General features: G+C 36.3%; 1 protein-coding gene across 2 annotated transcripts in view; it reads left to right on the forward strand.

The window, feature by feature from the left end:
- The window catches only part of DMGDH (dimethylglycine dehydrogenase), a 40,955-nt gene that overhangs the window by 5,716 nt on the left and 20,939 nt on the right, over positions 1–14,300 (forward strand). For both annotated transcript variants that reach the window (XM_068177534.1, XM_068177535.1), the window contains exons 3-7: positions 1,286–1,384; positions 2,685–2,849; positions 3,284–3,488; positions 10,181–10,429; positions 11,657–11,855. In XM_068177534.1, the coding sequence (XP_068033635.1) occupies positions 1,286–1,384; positions 2,685–2,849; positions 3,284–3,488; positions 10,181–10,429; positions 11,657–11,855 (917 nt within the window). The remainder of the gene's footprint in view (positions 1–1,285; positions 1,385–2,684; positions 2,850–3,283; positions 3,489–10,180; positions 10,430–11,656; positions 11,856–14,300) is intronic.

Below are 14,300 nucleotides of genomic sequence, written 5' to 3' on the forward strand. Positions count from 1 at the left end.
ATCAAAAGTATTTTATGATTTTATGATCTTAATTTTTATATAGTGAAATTGGGTTATAGTTGTCTGCCAGCTGCACTCTTGAAATCAGAAGCATTTATTATCTCAATCCAAAAGGTATCAAGTGCATTTAAACTTCTTCACTTGAAAGTGTAAGAGATTGAAGTATTTATTTAATCCCTGCAATTAAATGTTCTTGAATATATATGGGTTTGTAGCTAACTTGCAAGTGATTTGTGATCCATTTAGTTCAAAATGACTACACTAATAGTGACCACTAAAATGGGATTTCCTTACATCTGGAAGATTTATTACTACATTTGGAAGAATAACAGAAGGCCAGAAAATGTTTACATAAATAAAAGAATACAGTAAAAACAAAATGAGATAACAAAATTTGGAGGTAGAAGTAAATTAATTATTCTTAGGCATTGTACATGGCTAAGGAAATTTAAATATTTCAATGCCTATTTTATTTCTTCATTCTGTACACACTGAAAAAAGGCCCTTAAAATATATTTTTTGAGAAACAAACAAGTTTGAGCTAAAAACTCTGCAGTGAAACAGCCTTGGGGCTTACTCTAAGGTAAGTAAAATAAATGTGTTCACAACATGAATGCACATGTATCAAAATGACATAAAAATCACATTTAGTCAAATATCTACTCTTCAGCTGTGTCCTGTGTGATACTAGTGGTTCAATATGATAATAAGAAATGAACAAGGAATATTTTTCCCAGAGTATTAATTTAGCACGGAGACTTCCTGAAATCAACATACCTGCTTTGTGCTTGATGGGGCCTTTACTAGATGGATCTCCCTCCTACAGGTTTCTGTGATCTCTTCTTAAATTCAGATTGTTAAGGTAATGAACATTGCCAAAAATACTTAGAGTGAAATTTATGAATAGAATATAGATAGAACTGAAAAATATTATACTGACACATGATTAATTTTGCACTCTTTTTCACTGGATTATCTGGGCATTTCAGTAATCTGGTGCACTATGATATTGTATATAAATTGAGATATCAGATGGGAGAGAACAACTGCAACAGTATCATGGGTTGGCAGACTTGATGAGAAAAGACAGATGGGAAAACACCTGTGCAGAAAACAGAAATGGCTTAAGTACAGAAAAGACTTTATTTTTATTTTTGTAGCAGTTGGCTCTATCCATGTGTTATTTTTCCTTACAGTATCTTGGCAGTTCCTTTTTAAATGACAGTTGGAAGGAAGGCAAAAACACTGCATTTCTAATCTATGTTGTTCCTATTTCTTATTTGAGGCTGGTTTAACTACTTATTTTCATCCTGGAATAAACCTGAAAAAAATCCATGCTTACAGCATCAAACTCTATGAAAAGCTGGAGGAAGAGACGGGACAGGTAATCCCCTTAACCTTTGAAGTGTTAATTGAAGAGCAATTGTAGCAATAGTCTTATAAAAAAATGTAGTTGATAATGGTGTGAAGTAGGAGTATATACCTTTTTATTAAAACACATTCTTCTTCATGCCCAGTCACTGCATTTTGCAGATGGTTTCCCAGATCCCTCTCCAGTTTAGGAAAATGGTGCTCATGAAACATCTCAAGACACAGCAGAAAGTCTGCAACTTTAACTTGATAAAGGAGCTAAAATAGTATAAGGAATCTGGAATGAACAGATTGATTATGATACATTCCTGCCTTAAATATGTCTGCTTAAAAATTCATATGATATAATGCTGTCTGTACTTGTGAAGATTGCTGCAATTCTTTGCATCCCTTTCAGTGTTTTTATTTAGTGACTTAAGGAATGGATATGTGGAGAAACACAGGAGTCATCTTTTTCATTTGGCAACTCTCAGCCTTATAGATTTCATTTACTAAACTTGAACTTGTTTCGGACAGCAGCAGAAATTGAATGAGCCTCACTTTACTAGTCTACAAATTTCATATATTTTTAATATTTGTCATATATATGTATATATAGATATGACAGATATTTTTCATATTTGTCATAAAATGCTTTTTTCTTCTTTCTGGTATGCAACTAGATAAGCTGCCACATCAGATTATCATTGTGAGTTGCAGTGAAAGACTTATTCAGCCTTATCATTGTCCTGTGAGATAACATAGAGAAGATGAAGAAAAGTGAGCATTCAGGGTCCAGCTCTGTAAGGATGTTTAATTTATTAAAAAGACAAAACCGGGGAGTTTTTTTTCATTGTGTTTATAAAGGTGCTTAGTTAAATACATTCAATAGGAAATCATGCAGATGACAGCTTTTAAAATAAAGTATATATTATATAATATATATATTTATATAGATATATAATATATATTATGTAATAATACTTATTTTTGAGATGTATCTGATTCTATTTTTGAAAGCGTGTGAGTGCATATATCAAGTATTTAGTTGTTAGTAAAAATTAATGTATCATGGCATTCAAGAAACACTTCTTCCAACTGTTTTGAAGATAGTATATATTAACTTAGGAAGTTAATTTGATAATTTCTTGAAAAATTATTTTTTCTAGGTGTCTATATCCAAGGCCTCTTCCTTCAAGGGCCAATATCTTACTTGCACTTTTCTTAATGGTGTTAGTGAAAAAATTCCTGTAGACTCCTCTTAGCACAGGAAAATACATATATGGCAATCAGTAAAGGTTCTTTCAGTAATTTGCTATTTCTCTTTGGTTTAGCCTGTGGGATTTCATCAGCCTGGCAGTATCAGAATTGCTTCAACTCCTACTAGGGTGGATGAATTCAAATACCAAATGACTCGTGCTGGTTGGCACCAAACAGAGCAATATTTAATCACACCTGAGAAAGTGCAAGAGCTATTTCCCTTATTGAACATGGATAAGGTAAAGAAGCCAGTTTCATGAAATATAACTTCCATTGCAATTAAATATTGGTCTATCAGAAATATACATGTACAGTCTCCTTTCTTTATACAAATTGTGCAACAGATTCTTGTTTTTCAATGGAAAAAAGATGTATCTTAGCCTAAGATCAGAATTTTTGAATTGTATGCATATTGTATGTTAGAGTACATGCTATTAATTATGTGTCTATAATATTATAATATTAAAGCATTGCAGCCTTTGATTGCATGGGAGATCTGAGGAATTTGACTGTCATAAACCATTGTTTGGTTGGATAAAACTATTATTTATTTTCAAAATTTGTTTTGACTTAAAGTTTACTATTTTCAAGTAAGAAAGTAGTTTTTTTTAAAAACTATCTAATTTTGATAAATTGTACTTTCTTTCATTTGGGGGATTTTACCTCCATTTAGGTTTTAGCTGGCCTGTATAACCCTGGAGATGGTCATATTGATCCTTATTCTCTAACTATGGCCTTGGCTGCAGGAGCCAGAAAATATGGTGCTCAATTAAATTATCCTGTGCAAGTGACTAATCTGAACTCCCGATCGGACGGGATGTGGGAAGTTGAAACTCCGCTTGGAATAATCCAAGCAAAGAGAATTGTGAATACTGCAGGTAGGATTTAATATAAGCATTTTGAGTGCTTTTCAGATTTACATATAGCTAACATGAAGCACCTGTAACTGAATTTTGTGGGTTACATGTATAAGGTGTATATATATGTTTTTGAACATTAATTTGGTTTGTGGTTTGCACATATTTCTTTACAGTATGGTGAAAATTTCGGTCTTATATTAATTGTCCTTGAATAGGCATTAAAAATATTTGCCCTGATTTGTCTCCAAATCAGTTAGTAACCAGACTGCCCTGTTAGATTTTAGTAGCAAAATAGACCTTTACTGGTCTACACTAAGTTGTGTAGGATAGAGTCCAGGTCTAGAGTCACAGAATCATAGAATATCCTGAGATGGAAAAGATCCACAAGGATCATGGAGTCCAGCTCCTGACCCTGCATAGCAACATTCCTAAGAGTCACACAACGTTCCTGAGAGCATTGTTCAAACACTTTTTGAACACTAAGTTGTGTAGGATAGAGTCCAGGTCTAGAGTCACAGAATCATAGAATATCCTGAGATGGAAAAGATCCACAAGGATCATGGAGTCCAGCTCCTGACCCTGCATAGCAACATTCCTAAGAGTCACACAACGTTCCTGAGAGCATTGTTCAAACACTTTTTGAGCTCTGACAGGTTGATGCTGTGATGACTTCCCTGGGCAGCCTGTTCCAGTGCCCGATAGGTGAACTGTCCATGTCTCTAAAACCTGATGAAACATACCTAGGAAAGCAAATGGAATGTATGTTTGAAATAGAAATATCTTCACTGTTTCTTTGAAGAGACTGAGAATTTGAGCTTGCCTATTTCACTATTATCTTTCTCCAAGATTTAACACTATCCACATATCCTTGAAACAGAAGATTTTTTTGTTGTCCTTTGAGTCACATTTTAAACGTGCTTGGCTTAACAGTGCATTTTTTTGTATGTCATAAAAATTGCCTAACTCAAGGGAGCTTGTATTTACATGTACTAATGTTATTCTCCATTGTGTTAGAGAGGCTAAACTGATGTTTCTGCTTCAAAGAACTTTTGAGCAAGTGTCCTTGTATTTTGTTTGTTTTCCTAAACAACTTAATAAGTCTAAAAACCTGTATTCAATCTAAATTTATTCACTTATTATTACACTGCTTTATACAAGTGTAGAAAAATATATTATTGGATATATTGGTGAAAGGTCTTAAGTGAAGCATGCTTTCTGCTTCCCAGTAGAAGATTTTCTGTTTTCAATTGTTTAAAAACATGTTGAATATTTACTATATAGATTAAAGTTTTGCTCACTCTGCCTCAAACTGGATCATATCTGCATTTTTAGGGCATTAGTCCTGCATACCTCCCATTGCAGTGATGTATCAGGATTCAGTCGGAGGCTGTGGTATACCATACTTTCTTACTCAGATGGGAAAAGTGAACTGAGAGCAAGAATACACCTTTATAATTCCTTTCTGTATATTTGCAGTGGAACAGAAAAAAAATCACCTATTTCTAGTGCAAGGCAGATAAAATGAAGAAGTTAAGTTAAATGAGACAGGGACTTGTCTTGTTGGTGGGTAAAATAGCATAGGTCACAACTGGAATTATAAAGGAATTGGACTGGAAGGGGTATAGGTAGGGAGAGCAAAATGCCTTGGAAAGATTTCTGGAAGTGTTTAGGAACACTGGCAGCAAGTAGAATAGTTACATGGTACAGGACTTACTAAATAAGGAAGCTCAAACTGGGAGGGGGTGGCAGCAGTAGGGATGACACCAGAGAGATAGTGGGAAGGTACCTGATTTATTTTATCAAGGAAACTAAAGCTAGGAGCTTTTCAGATGAAATTATTAGCAAGGATACTCAAGGAACAGTTGTATGTGAAACTGAGTGGAAAATGGACCTATTTAAGCATGAAAGACTGGTACAATATGTAATAGAAAGGGAAGGGTAGATGGGAGTGGATTGGAAGGAAGAGAAGGATTCTGGGACAGAACTTGACAAACAAGGGAGACTGACTAGCACATGGTGACAAAATAGCTGAAGAAGAATGTAAGGACTGGAGTAAAAGTAGAGTTAGAGACAGCAGAAAAAAAAAGGGAGAGAAATTTAGAGAGAGTGGGATCAAACAGCTGGACTCTGAAGGGGATGTGCTTTAGAGGTCTTTCTTTCAGAGTCTGGGATATAGACAACGCTGTCTTGTGTTAAATCATTTCAGGCTTTTGGTAAAGACCTACTGGAAAACCCATTGAAAAGTGTACTTTCTGATACATGCCTTCCTTATGTAGGTGATCACTTCCTATTGCTATATGCTTTGCTATAATAACAAAACACTGAGGCTCTAAGCTTGCTCATGAGTGCCATATAATGAATTTTGGAGAGAAAGAGGACTAGAAGAGTTTAGTATGCTTTATAGAAGGCAATCAACCACACAACCAGGGAAACCAAATAAAAAAAATATATGTAAATCACAAAGACAAACTCTTGGAAAATGAGAGGTGTCAATATTTGATTGCCTTTGGACTGGCAGTTCATATCTTTCAGGCATGAACTATGGAACAGCATTCAGTTACAAAATCACAAGCTCTCTTACAAATAGGATCCTTATGTCATTTGTTACACAGTCTGGATATATTGGTCTGGAACAGATCTAAGATTATGAAAGAGAAAAGCAGCTGTCTTGGCAATCAGACTTGTTTAAGCCACAGACTTCCAGCCACTCATTATTCCCACCTATTCACTCTGCATTGTATGGATGAAGATTCACAGATATAGTAATTTTCTTACATTCTTGTAGTGTAGTTATCTTTCTTTGGCTAATATATCAACATTAGGCAGGATTTTCTGGTAAATGCTTTTCAGAGCTTATTTGCAAATATTAGAATCCGCTCTTGTGAGCTTTTCATACATCTTTATAATTATTTAATGAGTTTTAAAATCAACAATATATTTATTTAATTCTCCTGTGTAGTTAACTGTTCAGCCAAAATGAATATTTGAAGCACATACTGCTTAACATTCTGCCAAATGATGTAAAATCAATACTGTATAACACATATCTCTTATAAATGTTTTCTCAGATAACATTCATTCTTTTTTTCAGCCTTGCCTCATTCCACTACAGATCATGACTTGTATAATTTTAGGCTCATGTTGCAGAGAAAAATACATCAGAATGCTCTTTATGTTCCCTCTCCTCTTCCCCACCTCACCCCGCAACTGACATCTGCTGCAGAACTGGAACAAACTAGTTCCAACCAATCTTTAGCTGTTCCTTATGTGAGGTTTCCATTTTAGAGGAAAGCAGATGCCTAATAAATAATCCCTGACATGAAGCAACTATACTGAGCCTGCTGAAGTTATTTGCAGCCTATTTATAATGGAATGTTTTATTAAAATTTCCAAAAATAGTGAATTTTGTCTGTACATACAGTGTGGGGGTGTGTATATAAGCATGTATTTTCAACATGTACGCAGTATATATGTAAGCATTTATATATAGCAGTAGAAGATTGTCTTTTTCAAAACCAATAAATGTTCAGATGACACACTTCAGCAGATATGTTAAGTAATACTACCACCAAATATTTCAGCATCAGATGTTTGCAGTGTCTAAAATTTAATCTTCACAAATGTCCTAGAGATATAATGTATGCCTTCATTTATCTCTACTATGTGTGATATGACTTGACATCTGCTTCCAATTAGAATTTTGTTTCAGAGAATATATTTTTCTTTTTACCATCTTTGTTTTTGTTCAAAAACCTTAAACAAAGAAAACAGTATTTTTTCTTTTAGTAAATGTCACCTTTTGTTATTTTAAGCAATTTTAAAGGTACTTATCATAGGTGTGACTTTTTTAGAAGTACAGTACTGTAAATTTTATTTTAAACAAACCTACACTATTTGTCTCTTACTTAAAAACACTTTAAAATTAGCTGTGTGTGTAATGTTATTCTCAAAATCTAATTGCTAAGAAATTTCTTATTATTAAGAAAGAAACAAAGCTTTTTCAAAGACCTAATTTTCTACTGCTTTAATTTTTCTGTCCTCTGTGGATCATTAGCTTACCTTACCTTAAAATAGTTTTATTTGTAGGTAACATGAAAATACCCAAATCAAAAGAAGTTCCCTAAAGATTGTTAGCTGCCACTTAAATCCACATTTGCTTGTGTCCTGTGTAATGAAGAAAACCCTTGCATATGTGATAGAAATGCAGATATATTCAATTTTTTTTTCATTGTCTTCTGTATAGGAGAACATAAATCATGTTTCATTAGCCTTAAAGGAGGTTTTCGATCACTCACTCTGTAGGATTATGGCACAATCATCCCTCAACCAATTTAACTGACATAACAAGTGTTCTGGCAATGAGTCTCCTCCAAATGCTGAGATGCCATTTAGAAGCAAAAGCCTCACATATGACAACTGCAATGGGTGCTAGTTTCTAGCATTTACTGGGCAGGGGCTTTTAGCTGAATGGATCTGTTGAAGGTGATGCAGGATTTCCTCTGCTGCTTTGCCTTAGCTGGCTGTCAGTAATTGTTAAGTGAATTACCACAGAAGATGTTTTCCTTGGAAACTTCACTTTTTTTTTAAAACTGTGGGTGTTAGGCCCTGTGGCTGGTTCATAATATTAAATAAGAGACTGACAGCCATGCTGGCATGGGGAAATGGCACAAGGCCAGCACGGCCCAGTTCAACTTTCCTAATTGTCCTGGCTTTAAGCCATGCCGGAGGTGAGAGGATGTATTCCCAGTTAATGTCAGCAAGCGGCATGAGCCAGCTGCTCCCCACAGGACAGGGAGCCAAGCAGGGGAACAAGGCTGGCCGAGCCAGCAAGCGTTCTGTCCGGCAGGGCACAGGGGACAGAGCAGGGTTGGCCCAGGACCTGCAGCTGGGGTCAACCCATGGTCCAGACCTCCAGATGGACTTGTGGAGATGAGACACTGTCAGATCCATAGTGATGAAGCCAGGCTGAGGCCAAGCCAGGAATGTTACCACAGGTCAGGAACAGGCCTGGTAATGGTGACTGAGGTCAAATGATGCCCACCAATCAATAAGCAGGACTGTAGATTTGAGACTGAGCTGAGGTCAAGCTGAGAAGCAGATCCACGGATCAGGGTCTGGATCAATGTGTTCCATGGTCAGGCACAGGCATGGTTGTGACAGAGCTGTAAACAGGCACACAATCAAACCAGCTCAGACAGGTTCTAAAGAACCTGAGCTGACCTGGAATGAGACTCCTGTGCCCACGGTTATGGGTTAGGGTTAGGGTTAGGTGAAGCTATTCAAGCTCATTTATGCATTTTGGTGTCCTTGGGGCACTGAGGAATTTTGACCAGGTCTTGGAGAGTATGGAATTGAAGAGAGAGGTAGGAGAATTTGATTAAGACCAGTAAACAGCAAAGAGGAAGTTGCACATTAAGCTGGGCAGCATGAAGTGTATGTCCCAGGAGAAGGGACAGCTGTGCTAGGAAGAAAATCTTGTTGAAGATATTTTGTCTTAAGTAGTTTGGAGTCAGCTGGTTACACAGGAACCAGGCTGACTTGCCTTCTTTTACTTGGTGCCATATGGCACATAGCCTTTTATTTGGAAGGCCCTGCTACCTCTTCATTGTCTTTCATTTTGTCTTCCTCCAACCCTCACTCCCAAACCCCTCTGAAACTCTTATTTTCCCCTTTGATTCCCACTCTTGAGACCTCTGCTCCTTGATAGAAAAGTCAAGAGAGTGGGGCTGAGGTATATTTAAAGCATCTTAGAGCAGCTACTGCTCCAGTCAGTTATACTTGTCTGATTCCCAAGTCTGCTCCATTTCAGCCTCACAGCAGATGTGAGCCCTTGATGCAGAGCCCAAATAGTGTTAGGCAGTTAAGTGGTTTCCACTCCTTCATTCTGACACAGGTACCTCACTAAGTGAGTGTGCCTTACCAACTTAATCTTAACACAGCAGAATTAAGTCTTCTCTAACTTCTCTCTCACAGTATGCATGAAGGATCTTGAGCCAGCTTCAGAGTCAGGGAAATGGTTGCTTGCATTTTCTGGTCAGAGTCTGTATCAGAACTTCTAATTTGACAGCTATGGGAGAGCACACTTGACTATTCACCAACACAAGCATCATTATGAATTGACGGCTGTGTGAAAAACATAATTAGTGTGAGTCACATGATGCATGTGGAAGAGAAGAGAAACTCCAATTACTGAGGCCAGTTGCCTGAAAAGTACTGCCTTAGTCTGTTGGGATATTAGGACTTGACTTGTGTCTTAGTAAAGCATACTAGCTCATTTGGTTGATAGTAAGAGGCTTGGTTGACGCTTCTGATGTGAGTTAATTTATTCTGGATTTTACGTGTCTCTAACTTTGCTAAGAGTACATTGCAGACTTACTTTACTGAAATAAGGCATGGAGTTTCTGGAACTGTTAATTTAATTCTGTTCTGAACTTTTAGAAATCTAATTTATAGTTTACTAGTTATATTTTAATATGTGCATACTATAATAATATATAGTAGTATAATTAGGAAAAAAGGACATGGAATATAGAGGGAAAAAATATGCTAGATAATATGAAAAATAAAGTGAAAAATAGAAGTATGGGAAAAAACCTGTCACACATAAAAGCACAGTGTGTACTGCAAATATTTTACTGTCATTTTCCATTCACTTAAATGAGTGTTTGAATATTTCTATTTTATTTTTGGTTTTTTTTTTTCTTCTCTAGGCTTCTGGGCCCGTGACATAGGCAAGATGATTGGCCTGCAGCACCCTCTCATACCTGTTCATCATCAGTATGTTGTAACATCAACTGTCCCTGAAGTGAAAGCCCTAAAAAAAGAATTGCCTGTGATTCGTGACTTAGAAGGATCATATTATCTAAGGCAAGAAAGGGATGGTCTTTTATTTGGTCCATACGAAAGTGAGGAGAAAATGAAGCTGCAAGAGTCATGGGTAACAAATGGAGTTCCACCAGGTGATTAAGAACATTAAATCTTTAAATATAATAAGCACTAGCACACATTTTAATATTCATAAATCCCAGGCTGTCATGCTGCCTTATGTGACAGAAAATACAAAATATTTGCAATGAATGATTGTAATGCAAAAACTTTTTTCAAAGAATAATTCTGACTCTAACAATAAAAGATAACAGAAATACAAATGTAACGTAAGAAAAGCCTAATACAATGTAGTGTTACCCTACTTCCTGAAGCGGTGCTTGTGTGTTTAAATTAGAAGCAGTCACAAAATCTGTGCTATATAGTCTTTTTTGCCTGAGTAGAAATTTTTCTAAGTTACAATTCTCTCCAGCATGCTGACAGGGGCCCTGGATATTTATTGATACCCCAGAGATATTGTGATCATCAAATAGGAACAGCAAAGGAATGTCTTAGACAAAATGCCATGCTTGGATATAAGTGCAAGAGAGCTGTAGATATGTATAGAATACAAAAATATCCTATGTCATACAGCTGCTTACTAAAAAGCATTATAAATCATTATGTTATATCTAGGCTCCGGCTTTCCATTCACTTCCAGACAGAAAGTTTTATGAAGTCATTAGAATTGCTGTTTTAAAAAACACAGTATTTCCTATGGAAGGGCAGTTAACACAGTTCAGTTTTGGATAGCCCTGTCACAGCTTCCTGAACTTACTGTCTCCAGTAGCATCAAGTGCCTCTACATAATGATGTTCAGGCATGCTTAGAGTCCAAACTGAGGGGTGAAATATACTCAGAAATTCATATGATTGCATGGAAATCATAAGCAGATACAGGAAGTATCTTTTATCCCCTCCTCAAATTATTGGCATATCAAGAAAAATAAGTGGGTCTTATTAATGTAGAAGAAAGTTTCTGTGTGTCTTCACTTCCTTTCTACTTCATTGTTGAATTTGCATGACCTTAGGGTTAAACAAATATGTATAAAGGATAGTATAATTGCAGTGACAAATAAACCTGGTCCTGCAGGTAACTAGGTTTTTATGTATGTCATTTTTCCTATGTAGGATGGCAAAGGCTTGAACATATGCACTGATTATTCTCCTAAAACTTTTATATATAGATCGATAGCTGTATTGATATAGATAGCTCTATTGTATAGGTAGCTGTAGTTATATATAGATACCATAGCTGTATTGAAAATGTATGTGTTCTCTGTGTAAATAAGTATATATAATAAGAGTCAATTACTTCCGCAGGATTTGGAAAAGAACTTTTTGAGTCTGATTTAGACAGAATAATGGAGCATATTGAGGCCGCCATGGAAATGGTCCCCGTTTTGAGAAAAGCAGACATCATAAACACAATTGCAGGTCCAATCACCTATTCTCCAGACATTCTTCCTATGGTGGGACCACATCAGGGTGTCAGAAATTACTGGGTAGCTATTGGTTTCGGGTGAGTAAATTCTTTGTGACAATTTTTGTCTGTCTTATTGTTAAAATGGTAGTCAGGTCAAGCTTTGTGCATTTTAATGGGCTTGGGAGTTGTTTTGCACATATTTTGTGTTAAATGTAATTGTAAAAATCGTAACAACCATAACCTATATAATGGAAGATCATCCTTTTCTCTTATTTCACTACTCTCAGTAATTTTTTGCTTCCTCCTTTTAATTTGGAGGCCAATACCTGTGCCACTTTATGAAGCAACAAGAAATGGTAGTACTTCATACTGTCTGTGCAGCAATTTGAAGTCACAAAAGTACTGGGTTTAAAAGTACACTTTCTAGTTAATTTTATTTCTTGCTTTGAATTACACTGTATTTTACAGTTGTTTGTTGTATATAAAACTGGTTTCCCTGAAGATGGACAAAAATGAATGTGCAGTATAGAGTTCCGTTTGAAGAACTGAAGGCATATTAAATAGAAGGCATTCTAGTATAGCATGTGACTGACTACTCTGGGTATACAATAGATACAATAGAAGTATATGGTTTACTGGTATCATTCTCCAACCTGTTATGGTGTTTATCTTGAATGTGATTTACATCTTATTTAGTATGGCTGTATGGAGCCAGTGTTAAAACACCAGTATCTCTTAAATTGTCTTAGTTTGACCATTGATTCAAGATGGAGAGAATGAACCAAATACAATTCCAAGTAAATGTTATTGAACACATTCTATTTACATTGTTTTTCCAATTGCCTAATTTGCTGTTCAAAATCCAGCTCAGCTTTTTCCAGTTTTCTTTCATTCCAAACCAAACAAACCCTCCGATCATAAGATAAGGCAGTATCACTAACATGCTTTCTGAGGCCCTCAAAATAAAAGAGCTTGGTAATTTTGCAATGATTCATTGTGAAAGGTATTCACCTTTGCTGCTTGGATTTAAAAAAAAAATAATGTTATCTTTCAGTAACATTTGCAGAACTTATAGTTACAAAAGCAGTTTGCCTAGACCTTGTTCACCAAAATGACTGTTTAAGTTCATTACTCTGTGGCCAGACTTTGGAGCATGTTTTTCTTTCTTGGTGTCAATGGGAGCAGAATCAAATTCCATATGTAAAAAATTGAAGTTAGTGTTGCATGTCTAATTTTCTTTAAACAATTTATTTCAGGAGTTTGATTAATCTTGAAGTGTTTAGACACAGACTGCAATTATGTAGCTGTCATTGGATTACTATGTCTGCTTCTCAGGGACTTTTGACTCTCTGTTCTATGCTTCTGGGTCACTGCAGTGGTTCTAGCAGTGTCGTAATTTTTTGTGTGCATTAGCAAATCCTTATCTTGCAGTCAATTATCAGGGACGTTGTGACAGAGGACTTAGTGCTTTTAGATTAGAGGATTTTTATTATCTAAAATTAGTAGCTTGCTAGGCATTTTAACATGCAAAGAAGTTTAGTTAGCAGAGCTTGTAGCACTATTTATTATTAAGGTTGCTCAATGCTTCCCATTTTTAGTTACTTAAAGTTTTGAAAATTTTAACAAGAGTAGTTCAGGATTTTATTCATAGAAGTTTAATTCAAAGCAGTGAAACCATTCCATAACCTGAGACAAAGACACTAGAAAAGGTACCACAGTGTGCAGACACTCAGATTTCCTAGGAATGGGAATGGAATTTCTTGAAAGTGGGTGAGATGCAGCAATTCATAAGGAAGACACAAGAATGTGACGGGCACAGGGAGGTAATCTGTCAGGGATTGGAAGGAGAGAAGAAAAACAGTTCATGTTCATTAAGGAAATTTTGTCTAAATCATAAGAAGGCTGAGATTCCTACACTGTACCACTCTTCATAGCAACTTGTAATATCCTATCCCTGAAATGCATATTTCATTCTTGTGCATGTATAAGAGGGAGCTGTATTTACACAATCAGCTCCTCTTGTCTGAGATAAAGAGGGATTTGGGCACCCTGTGTAATGTAAAATCTCTGATAATGTAGGCCCAGCTAAGAGCACCAAAATCAACGTGTTGCGCAGTCAGTGCTGCAAAACTGCAAAATGCAGTCCAGTTGCAGGGCTGTACCTCTAGTCACAGGGGAGCCCCTTCCACACTGCCTTGCTCCTGGGCTTAGCCTGCCATCAGCTCAGCAGTCTTCAGCTGAAGCTAACGTCTTCATTGTGTTTGGTCTGTCACCACTCACAATCTCTTTGCTGCTGTCCTTTGCTTTTGGCTGCAGAGAATAGCACAGGCAGACTTCAACTGCGTAAGATTTCATCTGGAGCTGTATTGAAGGCATCATAAGTTTTTATGGTACCAAAGCTTGTATCCATGAATAACTAAGAGTTGTTTAATTGAATTAGCACCAACAACATCTAACTCTTCTGTAGTGGCAGTTTACAAGCACTCATCCTTCCTGCATCCTCTGCAGTGATAGAATTTTGTGCCGAGTCTGAAGATTTGT

Source organism: Anomalospiza imberbis, chromosome Z (assembly GCF_031753505.1).
Source record: "Anomalospiza imberbis isolate Cuckoo-Finch-1a 21T00152 chromosome Z, ASM3175350v1, whole genome shotgun sequence".
Taxonomy (NCBI): Eukaryota; Metazoa; Chordata; class Aves; order Passeriformes; family Viduidae; genus Anomalospiza; species Anomalospiza imberbis.